The 19064-nt window shown below is 37.1% G+C and overlaps 1 protein-coding gene across 2 annotated transcripts in view; it reads left to right on the top strand.

Moving 5' to 3' along the window:
* LOC137934144 (uncharacterized) overlaps nucleotides 1-17205 on the top strand; it is a 31290-nt gene extending 14085 nt beyond the window's left edge. For both annotated transcript variants that reach the window (XM_068778389.1, XM_068778390.1), the window contains exons 10-16: nucleotides 4419-4483; nucleotides 7220-7276; nucleotides 7676-7747; nucleotides 7900-8148; nucleotides 8263-8378; nucleotides 16384-16476; nucleotides 16817-17205. In XM_068778389.1, the coding sequence (XP_068634490.1) occupies nucleotides 4419-4483; nucleotides 7220-7276; nucleotides 7676-7747; nucleotides 7900-8148; nucleotides 8263-8378; nucleotides 16384-16476; nucleotides 16817-16967 (803 nt within the window). In that variant the 3' untranslated portion in view covers nucleotides 16968-17205. The remainder of the gene's footprint in view (nucleotides 1-4418; nucleotides 4484-7219; nucleotides 7277-7675; nucleotides 7748-7899; nucleotides 8149-8262; nucleotides 8379-16383; nucleotides 16477-16816) is intronic.
* Nucleotides 17206-19064: the final 1859 nt, after the last annotated feature.

The raw sequence follows: 19064 nt of genomic DNA on the forward strand, positions 1-19064 counted from the left end.
TGGGTCTATAGGCATTGCTCTGAAGTGATTTTAACAAATACAAATTGAAGGAAGTATTTTGAGGAATTAAGGGTGTGAATATAAAGATGGCAGTTCTCATACTTCAAAAGGAAGCAGGTGCACAATGCTGCTCTTCATACTTACAAGGAAGAGGGATGCACTTTTAGACCAATGGATAAAAACTGACTAGGTTTTACTCAAGAGGGAGGTAAAAAAGCAATTCTTCCATGAACATGAGGAAACTCAAAAAAAGTTCTTCAATAAGAAAATTTTGAGATGAAACATCATAATAGAAACTTTCTAAACATAGACTTCTCATATAAGGCAATTACTTTTTAACATAACTTGACCAATTTGGAAACAAAATATTCAAGAGATAAATTCTGGATTAAGGGGGATTTATGACACTAATATTTGGAGTCTAGAATTAGGAAACCAAACTTTCTAATTCCAAAATTTTAGACTTTGTCAAAAAGGAAACTAAACTCATAAAGGGAAAAACTTCTATTAAGGAAACTAGTGTGATGTGAGATCAAACAAAAGAAACTATTAAGGAAGGAAAGATACTCACGTTGATAAAATTTTGACTAGATTTTGAAAACAAATAGGAAACTCAACCAACATTAGCAACTGAAAAAGTGAAGCAAAAAATCGGCTTAAATTTGAATATTCACATGCAATTGGATACGAACATGACCTTTGATTCTTCCATTGTGGATATCTATCTCTGGAAAGATCAGATTGAGAAACGGTTTATTAGGATAGAAGTAGACTCACATAGCTTTATTTTGAAATATGATTCTCAATATAAATCCTTAGTAATGTTGGTACAAACCGTTCAGGAACTTGAGGTTTTTTGCTACTACAAGAAATTTTTTTGTTGTTTGACTTTTGCTGCTTCAGATGTCGATTTCTCTTTCTAGAAAAATCTGATTGCAACGATTCCTTTTTGATTTGGAAACTAGACTCAAATATTTTTCCAATTGTATATAATTTCCTATAGGAAACATATGGTAAGAGAGTGAAATATCCAATAAAAAATAGAAATTGGGAAAGAAGACTAAAGGAAAAACGAGAAACTCCTCTTTTTTTTTTTTTCTTCTTTTCTTCTTCTTCCTCTATTTCTTCTCCATCTTCTTCTCCTTTTCCATTTTAAATCTTTGCCTACTCTCATACCATGTTGATTTCTAAAGACATGATATAAGCACAAGAGATCTCAAGGGAAAGAGAAAAGAAACCAAGGAAGAGGAAAAAAGAGAGAGGTGTATGGATAAATTTGAGCCTGGAGGGAGAGGCTTGAATACTCTACCCCATGACTTGAGGTTGTATTTATAGTTGTGTGAAGGTGTTTACAATGACTACAATACCCTTAGCGCTACATGCTTCAAAAGGAAAAAGACATAAGCGGACATACACCAACTTATATAACTACAATTCTATGCCATCTCTATGGAAGTTCTCCTTAATACAATCCATGCTGCCTCTACACACATGGGTGTCTTTTAACATGGACCTTCTTGGTTGCTCAATTGGCTTCCTCCATGGATCCTATCTGGAACTTCCTCTATTTGAATGCCGAACTCACAAGGATCTTTAGATTCCCATGGTTGAAAGAATTGAGCGTTGCATTGCAACCTGGAAAAGACACCTCCTATCCAAGGCCGATCGCCTTACTCTGCTCAATTCCGTCATCTCTGGATTGTTGATTTACTATTTCTCATTCATCCCCTACCTGGGAGCCATTTCTCAGCACATTGAGTGTTTGAAACGTTGCTTCCTATGGCGAGGGTCCAATGAAGGCTTCAAATACCACATTGTTGGATGGAATGACATATGCAAACTGATGCTCCATGGCGGCCTTGGCATCCGACCGATTCGGGAAATGAGCGCCAACCTCCTCCTCAAGTGGATATGGAGGTTTAACTCCCCCACCCCCACTATTTGGGAAGGCATGATTGCATCCAAACTTTGGCTTTCTTCGCCTTGGTGGACCTCGGGTGGGCCCCGTCACCAGCTCTCCCCCATTTGGCGGAACCTATTCACACTCCTCCCCTCCTTCCAGTCGGTTGTTTGCTTCTCGACTGGCAATGGGTTAAGCATTGCTTTCTGGGTTGATAGGTGGGCTGGCCCTTGCCCCCTTCAGGAGGCCTTCCCATCCCTCTTCAAAATTAGCAGCCGTCCTATTGCCTCAGTTGCTAAATGTTGGAGCTTAGACCTCTGTTGGAATCTCCATGCTCGTCGTGATCTGATCGACCAGGAGTCCTTTGATGCTTGGGCTCCTTAACTCCCTCAAGAACGTCAAGCTTTGCCTCCACATCGATGACAAGATGATTTGGAGAGTCGATGACAGTGGAACCTTCTTTGTCACTTTGGCCTTCATGCATATCTATGGTTTCTCCAATTGGGATGTTCACCCTTTTACTGTGGCTTGGAAGCTATCCGGGCCTCCTAAGATCAGATTCTTTGATTGGAGTGCCATCCACAACAAGATCCTCACGATGGATAACCTTTGGAGGCGGGGCAATTTGGGTCTCTCTTCTCTGTCCTTTTTGTGGAATTGTTGACGAGAGCATCTCCCACATTCTCATCCACTACCTTTTGCCTGGGAAGTTTGGAACCGCATCCTAAGCATGATTGGCATCCGCGTCTGCTTCCCCCGTGATCTCCTCAATATGTGTTATATGCTCCTCGGAACTCATATTCTGAAGATGGGAAAGATCCTCCTCCGCGCTCTCCTTGCTTTTGTCCCCTGGGGCCTATGGATTGAGAAGAACAATCGGTGGTTCTAAAGCAGATTTTCTAATATGGCTGGCGTCCCTTCCCGCATCTTCGGATCTATCCCCACTTGGCTCCACTCGTGGAAGGAGTTCTGCTCGCTGGTGTCCCCCCTTCCGCCACTTCTAGAAGGCATTTGCCCAGATTTTTGGGCCCTCTCGTTCTCCCACCATGCGGACTTGGGAGCCTACTGCCTTTGGCATCCAGAAGCTCCATTTTGACAGTAACTCTCTTGGCAATCCCGAGCCAACTGGATTTGGGGGAGCTATTCGATCTGCATACGGTTCCACCTTGATCACCTACTCCGGTCCGTTTGGCATCTCTGACTTTACCTCTGCTGAGCTTATGGGTCTTCTTCAAGGCATCATACTATTTCGTGATCACTTCTCTAGGCCTCTGATCATTGAGGGCAATTCTTCTGTGGTCATCTCTTGATGTTCTTCTACCTATATTAATCCTCCCTGGTAGCATTGCTCTACATTTTGGGAGATTCAATACTTATTTCTTTCTTTACTTATTTTTGGACTCATGTTTCGAGATCAGTCAACTCCTTGGCTGACTCCCTTGCTAGAAATGGGGCCTCCTTACAATCCCTTACTGCATCTCGAGCTCCCATGTAATTTTGTTGTTTTTCTTGCTTTTTAATAAAGCTCATCTTCTTAAAAAAAAAATTGAGTCTAGAGAGGCATTTAAGTTATTGTACTAAGTTATTGTCTAGAGGGGCATAAAGAGAGAGGTCAAATTCTGACCTTTGAGAAGAGTGCTGCACACTGTAGCACTTCTGAAATCTGTTCTTCCTCTTCTCTTTTTCCTCTTTTTTCTCTATTCTATCTCTTTCACTCAATTTTACATCTTCTTTATTTTTTTGTAATTTTTCTGTTTCTCTATTGGTTGCTTGTAATTTTTAACTTATTCTGGCTTTTCTCTTCAACTACTTTTTTTATTGTATCCCTTTCTCCTTGAATGTAGTTTCTCACCATTCTCAAAAAACAAAACATGATATTTTTGTGCAAGACATACATCACTCCTCAAAAAGATGGTTTTAAACCATTTGCTAGTTGTATTTTGTGAAATATTTAAGAGAAGAGAGTTGAGAGTGAGAGGGGATGAGTAGAAGAGGAAGACTGACTTTTGGAGAAGATCCTACAGCTCTGGATTAGGGGAAAAGGTCGAACCCCTAATCCTCTTATTAACCTAAGTGAGTTGAGAGGAAAAGACCTCTCTACCCCTCATACAAGTACACTTTATATCTCCATATATTAAGTCAAAAAATCATGAAAGCTTGAACATAGACACTTACACACTTCCTGAAACTATCGGTATTCTCCTTGATATAACCAGACTATGTGAAATGACCAAACTACCTTTTTAAAGTATATTTAACATATTTTCTTTGTGACGAGTTGTATTTTTTTTTTTTTTTTTTGGTGCATATGTTTTGAGTTTTCCTTGTTTCCCTTGTAATATGACATGAAATGTTTTCATTGAGTCTTTTGTGTTGATAAAGTACAAATGTTCTCCTCTTAATAAAATTGTTCTCACTGTTTTCAAAAGAAAAAATATATGTATAAATATGATGTTTGTTCTTGTTTGATTTAATTTATTTATCTTTAGAATCTTACTCTTATTTATTCATTTTAAAGCTGAACAGAGTGTCTTTCAAGAGGAGAATGAGATAACCATTAGTTATGGTAACAAAGGAAATGAGGTATTGTTTCTCATTGCGAACATTCATGCTAAATGACATTGCCTTGATTACATCCTTGACTCTAATACTTTGTTGAATATAATTATTAATACTTAAATTACTTTCTAGATTACTTGGTTCTATTATGTGATGATGAATTGATCTTCAGTTGATTGTACCTTGCTATTTAAAGCGTAAAGATTGAACCCGGTTCCATCCTAAAATGATTAACTATTTAGGAAACCTATTGCTCAAATTTATAAACCAACTTTTCTGAACATTTATGTATGTGATTATTCTCTCTAATACTCCCCCTCATGTCCAGGCTGACACATAAGGATCATGGGTTTAGGATGTGAACAACACAGACGGCGTACAGACTCAATGGGTGTAAACTAGGTCTAACAGGCAGATATCCAACTTTGATACCATGTTGAGATTGAGCCCAATTCTACCCCAAAATTACTAGGCATTTAGGAGGCCTATTTCTCAACCTTATAAATCAACCATTTTTCTTAACACTTACAAATGTGGGACTATTCCCACTAACATAGAAGTATTTAACACAAACTGGGAGGACAAGTGGTTGAAGTGTTGCCAAACTGAACATTGATTCTTCAAGAAAGCTCTGCCAGAGTTTGCTGCACTCAAAGATCTGTTTCATTTGCAGTAAATGGCTGAAATATCTTAATTTTCTGTAAAATCCTCTGTACCTCACCAAAGTAATCTATCATGGATCTATCTCCCTTTTTTAAGGCAAATAGCTGAGTATATAGTTGATATACTCTCTATAGGTTTCTCTCTTGAGTGTAGAGTGACTCAAGAACAGTCTACATATGCTTGGAAGTCTCACAATTCATGATCTATCTTTGAATCTTATTTCCATATTATTGAGTGGCCAGTTATAACCTGTTTGGCCATAAGCTTCCCAATCATCTGTAAGTGGCTGTGGAGGGTCATCCATCAAATATTTTGCTTTCTTCTTGGCCTTCAAGTAGATTTCTACAGATCAGACCCAGCTCAAGTAATTTGAACCACTCAACTTTTCTATAGTTATAATAATTGCATCGTTTTCTTCTGAATGCACAATATCTTTTATAGAGGTAAAAATTTCTCCCAAATCAGACATAACTACTTCTCGAAACACGTCAAACAATCTGAGAAAACTGCAATCCGGCAACAAACTTCAACAATAATCAGACAAACACACCAAAGATCCTGCATATATGATGTGGGCCCCACACAGGATGGAGAAATTTAAGGTGTAACTCTTTAACAATTAGAACATCATAATATAGAGTATAATAGCATGAAATCACCTCAGATGACACAATTCCATGCAAATCAAGAAATAACGTAGACCCAAATACTGATCATGGAGTTTGCACAGACATAAGAACAAGGAGACATCTAATAACAACTCTCTTGGGGGACAAAAAATCATAGATAACTGCTCCATAGGCAGCACAAGTCATCAATCCTATGGTTATGATACAAAATGGGTAAGAAAGATTAACCAATCAGTAGAGAATTGGAGAAACTCCCTTCTTAGAGATGAGGGGCAGACTCAGAAGGGGAAGAGAGATCGATTAGAATGTCACCTGAGATGGGTCTTTTGCTATGATACTATGTAACAATGAAAGAAAGAGAAGTAAGAGACTTAAGATGTGCTGCAGTGTGCGGCACAATTCATAAGGTCAGAATTCGACTTCTCTCTTTATTAGATAGGCCACTCAAATGAAAAGGCTGTAGAATGTCATAAATGCCCCTCTAGCCTAAACTACTTATATCTCCTAGTTCATGAAGCATATAAACCTGAAATTTGAACAAAAAAGTAATGGGTAGCTGAAAAACAAACCTTCTGAAATCTCTCAAAAGTAAAAAAAAGTGAGAAGACGTCAATTATTCAATGAGGCTTGAATTTAGGGGAAGTTTTTGAAGCATCTTGTGCTTAGCTTTTTAAATATGTTTGTCATCATAAAAAGGGGGAGCATGTTGGGTGGAGAATGTTTCAAGATCCTCATTCCAACTAATTTTGATGATAACAAACATGATGCAACTACATTAGATGTTTCTCGGGAGTGGGATTCTTTTCCTTTTGATGTACACTGAAAATTTTGCTTTGCTCATTGTTTGTATTTTTGCTTCTGTGCTAGAGATCCCCTGCACTCTTCTTTTTCTATGTAAATTCTTTTCCATCTTTCTTTGTGAAATTCTCATTATTCTTAAAAAAACATAAAGGAACTAATGATGTGGTTTAAGTAAGTTTGAACAGGTTGAAATAGATACTTATGCCTCAACAAGTCAGAACATTCTAATGATACTAAGTCATTCGAATGACAAAAACCAAAACAGACGGCTGAAAGGAGCAGAAGAAAATCATTTGAATGAAGGAGGATCATTCGAATGATTTCCAGATAGAACTCAGACAATGCGTTCATTTAATTCTCATTAATTAGGGCAGAAATCAAACCTTCTCCTGCTCAAGTACGAGTCAAATGCTAGAAGGCATACAAGCTCCTGTACATATGAAAAAAAAATAAAAAGACTTTTAAGTTGATCTTACTAAACTATCCTTGACTAATTGCATATAAGAAAGAAACCCATAAAAAAATTACAAGTCTGCCCCTTACACTCTTGTCATTCAACACCTGCAACCCCCCCAATTCTCGTGTTCCTTGACTTAGTCTGTTTATTTATTTGCACCCTTTTTTTTTCTTTTAAGCCAATAGCTTTTTATCTTTCTATATCTTGCAGGAACTGCTCTACTTATATGGATTCGTACTGGAGAATAATCCCGATGACTATCTCATGGTAAAAGCTGTCTTTTCTTTTTTTGAAATATTGAAAAGATCATGTTATTCAAATAACAGAAGATTGTATGAGTCAGAGATAATTACACAACTAATCGAAAGATAAATGAGAAGGGTTGCTCTCCTAGGTCAAGGAGGGGTTGCCTTCCAATCCTTTGTCATAAGGCCCCGCCGCCCCCCTAAAAGAAATTGCGCTTTCTTAAAAAAAAAAAAAAAAGAATGAGATGGCTTGTCTTTTTTGATAGTCAATCTGGAATCTTCAAGTGATAGCCTTTTTTTTTTTTTTTTTTCTCTTTTTTAAATAAGAAGTGGCAGACTTCTTTCTCTATAAGTGGTAATTGCATATTTATAAGATTGTCATAATCTCTTTAAGATACTATGTTTTCTGTTGATTTTACAGGTCCATTATCCCATAGAAGCCCTTCAACATGAAGCGCTTGCTGATTTTAAAGGACAGCTTCTTGAAATACAGGTAAAAAGGCTCTTAGAATCATTCCATGGCTTTAATTTGTTTGGCTTTACTTCTGGGTTGTTGCAGCAATTAATTTTAGTTTGTTGATACTAAAAGTTGTTTAATATGTCCAATGAGGTTACCTTCTCTCTGTTTGATGGCTGCATGCGCAGGGGCTTGAGATGAGATGCTTATTACCTAGAAGGTTGCTAGAAAATGGTTTTTTCCAAGGGTCCCCTTGCAAAAATGAAAGGAATAAAAAGGATTCAGTGATTCAGAGTTGCAGTTATAGTTGGGGGGGTCAGAGAAAGGTCCCATCTTATTTGACTAAGCTAGTTGTCCCTGAAGATTTTTTGGCTGCATTACGAACTGTGGCTATGAAAGAGAAGGAACTCCTTCAGGTTTCAACTTTCCTGGAAGAGGTGCTGGTTTTCAGCTTTTACTCCTTACAGTTGTTTCAATTTAGTAGTTTGGGATGAATTGTTAGTTTTATCTTCTAAATAATTCTGTCATGTCGTTCTCTACTTTCTTATTAGCTTGTTGAATCAAGAGAGGAGAAGCAACCTTCTGGTACTGAAGTTCGGGCAGCAGTGTGGGAGGCTTGTGGTGATTCTGGAGCTTTGCAATTGCTTATTAATCTCCTTCAAGCAAAGTAGTATTTTTACTGGATTTTGTATATTTTCCTTCTAGTTAATTTCCTATTTCCTCAGTTTAAATTTATAAATATTATACAATGGACTGGGTTGTTTTTTGTTTTGAATGATACTGTCAAGTTCTTGGGTTCGATAAGTTGATAATCAAGAATAGAAAATCAGAAAAAAGAGAGAGAAATGATGGAAGAGTAGAGAGAGGGCATCTAATGAGAGGAGAAGAAAGAGAAGATGTGCATGTGAGACAAAAAGAGGGATCAAGTCTGAATGTCAGATCAGTCCCCTAATGTCTTATTTATAATAAAACCTGATTAGAGAAGACATACTTACCCTTTATACAATCACTTAAAGTGAGGGTACAAAAGTACTAGAGATAAATTACAAAAACAACAGAAAATAGTAAGTTAAGTAGCCTTCTAATACTCCCCCTCAAGCTGGCGCATACACATTACAGATGCCTAGCTTCAATCTTGCATCATTTAAGGGCCTTGCTCCCATTGTCTTGGTGAAATATCTACAACCTGGTTCTTGGAGGAGTATATTTTGTAGTGATAGCTCTGTTCAAATTCTTTTTTGATAAGGGCTCATGAAATACTGAATTTGATCTAATATATCAGCCACTTGTTTGTCACATTGTAAAAGCATAGGCATTGTCCTTGGCAAGTCAAACTCCTCTAGCAATGATTTTAGCCATAACATCTCACGCACGACATGAGCCATAGCTTGATACTTTGCCTCTGCACTAGACCTTACTACCATATTTCGTTTTTTCCTTTGCCAAGTTACTAGATTACCTCCAACAAAAGTACAATACCTTGAGTTGACTTCCATTCATTTGGGGAAACAGCCCAATCAACATCTAGGTAGCCTTCTATATGAACATGTTCATGATACTAGTAAAGCAGACCTTTTCTAGGAAAGTTCTTCAAATACCACAAAATTCTTTCCAAGGCCGGCCAATGTGACACTCGAGGACAATGCATCTATTAACTTATCACACTCTCTAGAAAAGAGATATTTAGTCTAGTCACAGTAAGGTAAATAACTTACCAATTTATCTTCTAAATCTTTTAGGATCTTCAAACTTGGTATATCTCCATTGGAACTCCTTGTTACCTTTACATTTGGGTCCAAAGGATTCTTCAGTGGTTATGCCCAAACATTCTTGTCTCTTTCAGTAAGTCTAGTCAATATTTTCTTTGTGAAAGAATGTTCCTACAATGAGATTGCAACACCTCAATCCCATGGAAATATCTCAACAACCCAAGATATTTGGTTTGAAAGTGCATATTCAAACTTTGCTTCACCTTTTGTATCTTGTTTCTAGCATTGCTATGATAATAATATCATCCACATATACTGCGATAAGCACCATGCATTCACTTGTCTTTTTCACAAACACAAAATGATCCTTGGAGAAGAGCATAAAACTCTTGCAGATGTAGAATCAGAAATCCCCAATGGGCCTGAATAGATAATAAGAGGGGTCCCATCAGAATCCCGAAATACTCAGCAAAGCCAATTTTTCAAGGATTACCAAGGGCGTTACCATCAAATTTGAGCTTTAGGGCATCTGAATGAGGTGCTTGCCATACTTCTAGTGTAGGGAACTTAGGAAGAGTGGACATTTGAGCCACAATGAGCCAATTGGTGCGGAGGAAGACATCCTTTAAGCAGTCAAATTCGCTTCTTGTATGTAGCCAAGAAGATACTTGGCCAATAATACAGCTAGAAATCTTCTCTACACTACCAAATTTGCAATTAAATCGCTGATTATTTCTTTCCTTCTAAAGGCACTAAGGGATATGTGCAAGACATGCAAGGAGGAGTATTTTTCCCAACTTAGGGATATTAGTCCCTAAAATCATTTGACTAGTGACAATGAGATCCTTTGGTAGGCAAAGCTGTAGGTCAATGTGGTTAAGTAAGGAGGACCATACCTGCCAAGCGAATGGGTAATGAAGGAGAAGGTAATTGACATTTTCCACCTTGGCATTGTAAAGAGGGTAGAGGATGCTTGGATTGGGATTGCCATGCCTCCGAAGATTGTCTACCATGAGGATCTTGTTGAGGTAGGCGCGCCAAAGAAAGAACTTGATTTATAAGGGGTTGAAAGGCTCTTTTCGTCTCAAATGTTGGGAGAAGGAGAAAAAGAGATCTCCAAAGCGGGGGTAAGCTGTGGCGCCTCCCACCATTAGTCCACCAAGCATCCTCCCAACTAAGTTTAGCAGCTACCATAGGTCTCCACATGCTTGTAAAGGAGTTAAATTTCCACAGCCATTTGGGCAAAGAGAGTTCGGTTCATATCTCTAGGTGAGATGGATTAGGCTTAAAAACTTCTTTCCAGCCCACAAGGTGATACTTAAACTCACTTTCACTATGCCGCCAAAGGAAACATTTTTTAATGCCTTAAATGTGGTGGTAGACGGAACCAGAACACAACATGAATAACAAGAAGTAATTTGGAAGTCCAGCAATGCATGAGTTAAGGAGAACAAACTGACTTGCTTTAGAAAGTAACATCTCCCCCAAAGTTGTAAGACACCTCTCAAAATTCTCAATCATTGGGGTCTGTAGATTCTTTTGATGCTCGCAGTTGAACAAAGGGAGGCCAAATAGGTGGTGGGACAGGAAGCCAAAGAGCATCCCAAGTAATCAGCCATAGAGCAAAGTTCATCCATATCAATATGATATCCCAACAATGTGGTCTTATGCCAGTTGATCTTCTGCTCGGATATAAGCTCAAATAATCCAAGGAGAGCCTTGATCTTCTTAATTTGCTTAAAAGTGCCTTCCTCAAAATAGATCATATCATCGACAAATTGAAGTAGAGGAACTTCAAATTCAGCCACCTAGCATCTTTCGCTAAGTATACCATGGAGGACATGTATTCAACTATAATGTTAATCTGATTTGTAGGTCTAATTTCTTACCTATCCAACCTATTCTCAATCTGAGTTTTCTAGAGGGAGATATTGATCTCGGAAGAGTCAATGGTCATGTTGGCCAAAGAAGAAAGAGTAATATGTTCGGCCAGATTAAAGAGTCCGAAATATATCAAATTATTTCTCTCAAAAGAAATATATTTTATGAAGAAAATTTATACTTGGATGAAAGGTATCAAAGTCTAATTTTAGAAGGAAAAAATTTCATGTTAATCTGATCTACATTTAAGGAGATATTCGCATTGGAGTCTGCAAGGGTCAAGCTATAGAAGGAAGAAATTCAAAAGGTCATAAAAGATTCAAGAACGAAGCTTTTTACGTCAAATTAGGTATCAACTTAAAGATCATTGAGTCTAGTTTCTTGAACAACAAACTGTTTGTGATTTTGAGCTATATTTTTGGAGATATCGATATCAGAAGTACCAAAGGTGTTCTACCAAAAATCTCTCATTTTTCTTATTCTCTCCTATTATCTCTCCTTGCATTGACGTGAATTGAGTTTCCTTTTCTCCTAAAATTCAAGTTTTTTAGCTAATTTTCTCTTCTAGTTAGAGAGTTTTGGTCAGACTTAATCATTCCATGAGTGCTCATGCAAGATATGCAATATCTTGCTTCATTGTTGCTTTCAAGTTTTGTGTTTTTGTTACTAGGTTGCATATCTTCCGCGTAGTTAACTCTGAAAAATTGCGGTCACCCTAAAAACGTTATACTTGATCAAATTTATTAAGTTCCACCATTAGTCTCTTGTAGTTTTCAAAATAAAAAAGGTCACTTTGAAAGTATGAGTCTTGCATAGTCACTTCCTTCAGGTTAAAGTTTATTTTCCTCTTGTATTTTTTCAGTTTATCATCTTGTGTTTTTATCACTTTAGTGCAATGCCTAGACCCACTATCTAAAAAGTATAGGAGTGTGCCCAACATCCAGTTTGAGTAAAGTCTTTTGTTCTTTACCCAAGAGGTGATTTGTGTGTGAGCTACCCTTAAAAAGTGAGTAGTCTCTTTGTTGTGCCCTAAGTTGGGCTATTTTTCTGTCTTTAAAATTGAGTGAAAAGTGTCTTATACTATGATTATTTTAACTGGTATTTAGAGCTTTGTTGTATGGCTAGGAATAATTTTCTTCTCCCACATTATGTTTTGTCCAAGGTGGGTCTCTATGTCCTTTTTATCCCCAGCTTGAGGGGGAGAAGAAGAAGAAGAAGTATAAGAATGAGGTATTTTATTCCACATGTTGTGGTAATTTTTATGTGACAAAAGTATTCAATAAAGGGTGACGACAACGAATGATGAAGATTTAACTTATATGAAAAAGTTTTAGCAATGAAGGTTGAAGACCAAGAATCCTTTTCATTGCTAGTTGAAGTAATAAACTCCAGCTTCAGAGGGAGTGTTGAAGAACAGATATGGAAGTTTTACATGACTCTCACAGTAAGAACTCTCATAGAGGTATAATTAATATGGTGGAGTCTTACAAGAGTTTCACAGGAGGAGGTCTCACAGAAGAGTCTCAATTAATGGTGTTTTTGTTATGTTAGTCTTCTATTCATGTTTAGTTGTTCAATTGTTGTAGGATTTATCTTTAGTGTTTAACTTTGGGTGTAACTGGGATAAGGGTAGTTTAATTGTAATCAGATTTTACTTGTTTCCTCTATTATAAATAGAGGCTCATTGTATTCAAATTACAACAAGTTAATGAAGTATCTCTTTTCTAGAAATTCAACAAAGTCAAAGTTGTTTGTTTCAGGAGGAAAACTTTGTGAGTCACGTGGTCTACAGGATGGACTGAGGCTAGGGGATAGTATCGTGAGTCATGCCTGGTTGGTGTCAGGTTTGTCAGATTAGCAGGCAGGGGTAGGTGAGGGTTCAGGGGATTGAAGTTTGAATTTTAAATGGATTGGATGGGGGAAGGGACGTGGATGAGTCGCTGATCTTGATGACCAAGTTAGGGAGTGGGTTGGGTTGTGGATGAGGGGTGATTCGGTTATGATTGGACAAGTTGCCGGTAGGCAGCCGAGGGTTTACAGTCAGGTTTCTCTCATCCCAGAAATCATTAAAGGTGATTTTGGTTCGGAAGAAGGTTTCATCAGCAGTGGTTTCAAGGAAAGTGTGCCCTATCCAATGTAGTGTCGGGATGATGAATATTCTTGCATAATCAAGCTTGATCCTCTGAGCAATGATATCAATTTGTTTCTCCATTCTTCTGAAGACTTTGGCACTACAATCAAGTACTTGATTGTGCCAAAACTCAGTTGGTACTCCCCAAATATATATCCATTGACCATATGAGTTCACAGTGGTAGATGGTGCTCATTCTTTGATCTTGGATAAACCAAAATCATAGTTGGGGGATACTCTGATGGTTGATGGCTAATAGTCAACTGAGCAAAAGTGGAGAAGCCAGTCTCGGGATCTCAAGTAAGAGCACTGTAGTGCATAGTCTAGGTGCAGGTGTTCAGAGAACCATGTGGTGATAGTAGAGCCATCACAAATAGGGCTATCAAAGTGGCGATTAAGGCTAGGGATAGCTTTTCTCGTCCATACCATAGGGACTGAGGTGGCAAAGTGATGGCAATGTGGTTTGTTGTGATTTTGGTATGTTGGGTGTTTTGGGTGAGGCTAACAGTTTGGAGAGATGAATGAGATGGTGGTCAGTATGACTGGATGGTATTTTTTGGTTTTTTTTTTTTTTTTTTTGTACCAGGGAGAGGGGGAAACTAAGTGGTGGCCTTGGTTTGGTGCTTCCTCAGTGAGCCCAGTGGTGAGAAACTACTTGGACTGTCTTTGAAGACTCTCCACCCGAAAGTAGAGTTGGTGCATGTTGGGATGTAGATTTGGGCTCTTATAGTACCTTCAGGACTCTGTATAATTTTACACTCCCAGGTGTCCATGTACCTGAATACCGAGAAGTAGAATACTGTGTCACTTTTGACCACACTGTGGCAACCGAACAAAGGAACTCTAGATAGGGAAACTTTTTTTTTTCTTCTAAAACAAAGAAGTTTCCCGATCTAGAGTTCCTTTGTTCGGTTGCCACAGTGATGGTCAGAAGTGACACAATCAAATTGCTTGATGAAAGATGCACATGCTACATCTTGGATGGAGATGAACGAGCATTTATCTCCATTTTTTACAATGATTTGTCCTATCTTACTAGTACGTTTACGAGCTCTGTAATGGATAAGGGTGTGTCACCATATGTGAACCAAAATCCAGTTAGGTGACAATCTTGTCAATCGACGCACTGCTTCAGGCGGGTTGCTTTACTCTGAATGAACTTCCAACCATTATCATCCTCCTCTTGTCGGATGGTCCTCGGATTGCCACTCTAAAGGTGGATTTGATGATGCCTCGTCTTTCTCTCAGCATTGCTTCATTGAATAATGCTTGCAAAACAAAGTCGCCATGTGGCCGTGGATCTTCAATTTGTTCTTCCTCATTTTGCTCGCTTAGCAAGGGAATCAACTAAAGCATTAGCTGCCTGAGGAACTTGAATCCCAGGGGAACATAAAGATTTTAACCAAAGGTATTGAAGACAAGGAAGTTTAAATACTTATTGAAGATTCAAGAACAAGGGGAAATTTTTTCTTTGCAAGCTTGAGTTACAAACTCCAGCTTGAGGGTAATGTTAAAGTAGCTGATTTTGTGGAGCCTAAAGCGAGTTTCATCGAGGAGGTCTCACATTCAAAGACAAAGTTGGATAAATAGGATATTTCTTGGTTGTGTTCTATGTCTCTTTATGTTTGATTTAGTAAGTAATGTTTGGGTGTGATTGGGACGTGTAGTTTTACTTTATAAGTGTAAGAGATTATATAAAGACATTGTGTAAGAGAGTCAGTAACTCTACTTTTTCTCAAGAAGCATACATTCTCTCTCAGCACTTTTTTCTCTATTCAATGTGGCCTATTTTTCTCTTTTCTCTCTTGTTCTCCTTTTTTTTTATTTTTTATGTGTTCATCTTCTGAAATGTAACAAGTATTATGGTCATTTTACCTTTTATCAGAATATCTTTGTACAGTAGGGAAGTCTTTGCTTCATATGGTAAATTATGTGGTTCAATTTTGCGTCTTTTATGACATTCTAGGAGAGAGTAATAGAGAGTTTAGTTTAGAGGAGAATTTCTGCTCTTGTACTCTATTTTTAACCTGAGTAATTATTTAAGAGGGTTGGAGGTCGATTTCAGACCTTCAATGAGTGCTGCAAACTAAAACAGCTCTCTCTCTCTCTTTCATGCCTTTTTCTTTTCCTCCAATCTCCCTCTTCTCATTTAATCACATGAATTATACCAGGACAGCAAGTAAACAAAACTTTAAGAACATAGAACTATGTGACGGCCAAATATGGTCTTAAAACCAGTTTCTCAACCCAATTGGGCCCACAAACATAACTAATCCTCTACAAACCACATTAAACAATCAGCTTAGAGGCTGTGGCACAAGCATAGCAAAAGAAACTAACCTGAAAGTCCTCTCCGAAGACAAAGACAGAATCTTTTGCTAACTGGGAGGTTGCCGTAGGTGAAGATTAGAATAAACAAGTATCTAGAAGTTGCTCATGATCTCTTCTGCTGCTCTATTACCATGTAAAATTTGTAAATCTAGAGAGAGAGGAACAGAGAAAGAGAAACCGGAGTACTTGCTACATTTTGCTCTCAAAATCAGAAACCGGACACAATTAGGGGTCAAAAGTTGACCCATAATTCTCTTGTTAACTCACTCAAGTTACAATTACAAAAAGACAGAATTAACCCTGAAAAATACATTTTCAATATAATTCTTTGCCTTCTTTCTCTTATTGAAATTATCTCCATTCTCAAAAAAAATATGAAGCTCTCATATCCAAGCAGTGGCTAGATCTGGTTTATTTCAACCAACTAGGCCACTAGTTCAATGCTTTTTTTACTTAGTTTACAATATGGTGCCTATCATTTCCATTTTTGAGTAGATCTTTATATGTTTCTCAATAGATTGTGGTTTATTTAGAACAAGTGTATCTTATGTATCTAAACAAACAATCCAATGTTTCTTATAATTGATTTTCTTATGCCTGTCAAATTTTTAATGTTGAAGGATGATGGAACTTGAAGAAGGTACTGGCACAGAATTTTCTGACAGTGAACTCCTAAAAAATGCTTCTTTGTTGGAGTCCGAAGACTATGTCAGGTATGCTGTTCCTAATGCTTCAGTTTGAGTCAAGTCAATGTCAGGCTGTGTAGATCTGACCTGCCACTCTGGTGCATAAAAACCACTAGGATATCTTTACCCATCTCCTCCGAAGACAACCAACCTTATTTGAACTTCATTGCATATGCTAAGGTAGCTAGAGGGATTGAACTCCAAGCTAAGGAAACGTAGCTGGACAATGATTGAACAATGACATGTTATGATTTATGATTATAATGACGACGCTTGTATTCAGATTCGTAAACATACATTCATGTGTGGTTTACATGTGACTATCTGCTTTTTATTTTTAACCAGACATTTATTTTTTGGCTTACAGGGATGGGGTAGATAATCCAAACAAAGAGAAGGTCATGAGCAGAAATAGATGGTCAGCAATAGTGTACAGACGAGGGCAGAAACAGCTTACTCACCTATTTCTAAGGGAAGCAGAGCATGCATTGGAATTGTGCCTAAATGAACTGGAATAAAAATTATTGTCTACTTCATAGGCATTTTGCAACTGGATACGAATTCTTCTGAAAGGTTAAGCCTGGTTTGATTGTTATTCTACAATTATCATCTCTTAAAAGCCATTTGGTGGTGAAGATAGTGATTTCATATGTTCTTTCCCCCCTTCTCCTTTGTTGTTCAAATAGAATTGAAAGCAGCTGCAAGTTGGTAAACTGAAATATGGATCTCTCTCATTGAAAAAACCCAGAAACTAAGAAAGTGTAATAAAAGAAATTTTCGTCGATTATATTTTGAGTTCTTTTTATTTTAGGATTAAAATGCCCTTTTTTGCTTCAACTCAAACTAACTAATATAACACAATCCAAACCTCAATTCAAATATTAAACTGGGATAGACGCTTGTCTCTAACCTTACTCAATTGACACTGGGTTAAAGATTAATACTACCATTTGATAAAAAACTAACATAACACTATATTGGTCATAGACGTGGAATGTTCATTACATACACTGAATTGAAACCTAACATGGCATTTTGTTGTTGAAGACTAATATTATTTTCAATCAAAGAAATTTATTAGGATAAAAAATTAATTTCTAATGATAAATATACTTCCCCATTAAAAACTATTTATATTGATATTTATCAATTTTTACCATGAATTTTATTTAAAAAAAATTAAATTTTAGTGTTAAAAAGGAGTGGTGCTTACTTAATCTCTATTTACTTGTTGTCTAATATTAAGGCCTAAAGGCAGGACTATTATTATTATGTAATATTAAAGCAATAAGAAGTTGTTCCTTTGCCCTAAGGTGGTCATTTCTCTCTTTCATCTTTCATTCTTACACGTCCAACTTTCTCTTTCTCTAAGCCAAACTAGACCCTTCTTTTCCTTCTTCTCTTCTCTTCCTAATCTGAGTTCATTATATGTTAAGACCCTATAATTTAACATAGTATCAAAACAAGGGTTCTAGGGCCTGGTTTTTACTGTTTGAGTTTCAATTTTTAGAGGCATGGGAAGATACTATATGAGTTGCAATGGGTGAAGAACTCGATTAGTTGAAGTTACCACAAGAGTTGAAGTCTTCCTCCTTTAAGATAAATTTTAAAATGTTTTTTTTATGCCGAGTAGTGTTTTACCTTCTTATTCCATGCATGCTCAAATCCGGTCCCATGCATGTATAGAAGCCTCCATGATGTTTCGTTTTTCTTATTTACCATAAAATCTGTCACATTGTTTGGTTGTTACATTGCCATTAAAAATTCAAAAATTCCTCTCAAATCTCAGGCCTTGCCTGTGAGTGTTTTGGTCGTTCTATTGATTTTTTTTCTTGAATTAAAACCATAATTAGAGTTTGAAGATCTTTCCTTCCAAATATTCGTGACATGGGAAGTTCAGTTTTTATGTCTAGTAAGTTGCTAGACAATAGGTTAATTTGGGTTGTTTTTCTCTTTGCCTTTAGAGATTACAATCTATTGCATGGTATTTTTTTTCCCTCCTAGTTCCTACAACCATCATAGACGTTCAAAAGCTATTTCTTATTCATTTTTTGGTTATATGTTTTTACGATTTTGAGAGTTTTCCTTCCCCTCTTAAACCCATAAGTAACATCTATTGTCCCAGATGGCTTCTCAAGAGGAGGATGAATTGAGAAAGAATAAAATAAAATTGAAGTACTAAATGTGCAAAATAAAATTGATGTTCCCCTAGTTGTAGTCACCCCCAAGAATCCTTCCCAGGATATCCCAAAGAGATTCAAATGCAACTAGATTCTAGCTCTAGTAGGCAATTCATTCTAACTTAAAGGTTTAAAAAACCTCTTAAATAAATTTTAGAGATAAAAAAAAAATACCCTTCTTGGAGAGAGTCACTCCTAAAGTGTGTCCAAACTTCCAACACTTCAGGCACGAATGAAAATTTATTTGGAGCTTTGGAGGAACTAAGAATGCTAAGAAGAATGTAAGAGGATTGAAAGATTTGTTGAAAAACTAATATTGGAAATATGCATAGGTTTTCCAGTAAATGCTCAATAATGGCTTAAGGGTCCCTATTTATGGATTTATTGATAAAATATGCAAAAAATTTCTCTAAAGCATTGTTCAATCATGTTTTC

Source organism: Aristolochia californica, unplaced genomic scaffold (assembly GCF_029961685.1).
Source record: "Aristolochia californica isolate CCGP_79_NKW_82.1479 unplaced genomic scaffold, dmAriCali1.0.hap1 SCAF_6, whole genome shotgun sequence".
NCBI classification, from domain to species: domain Eukaryota; kingdom Viridiplantae; phylum Streptophyta; class Magnoliopsida; order Piperales; family Aristolochiaceae; genus Aristolochia; species Aristolochia californica.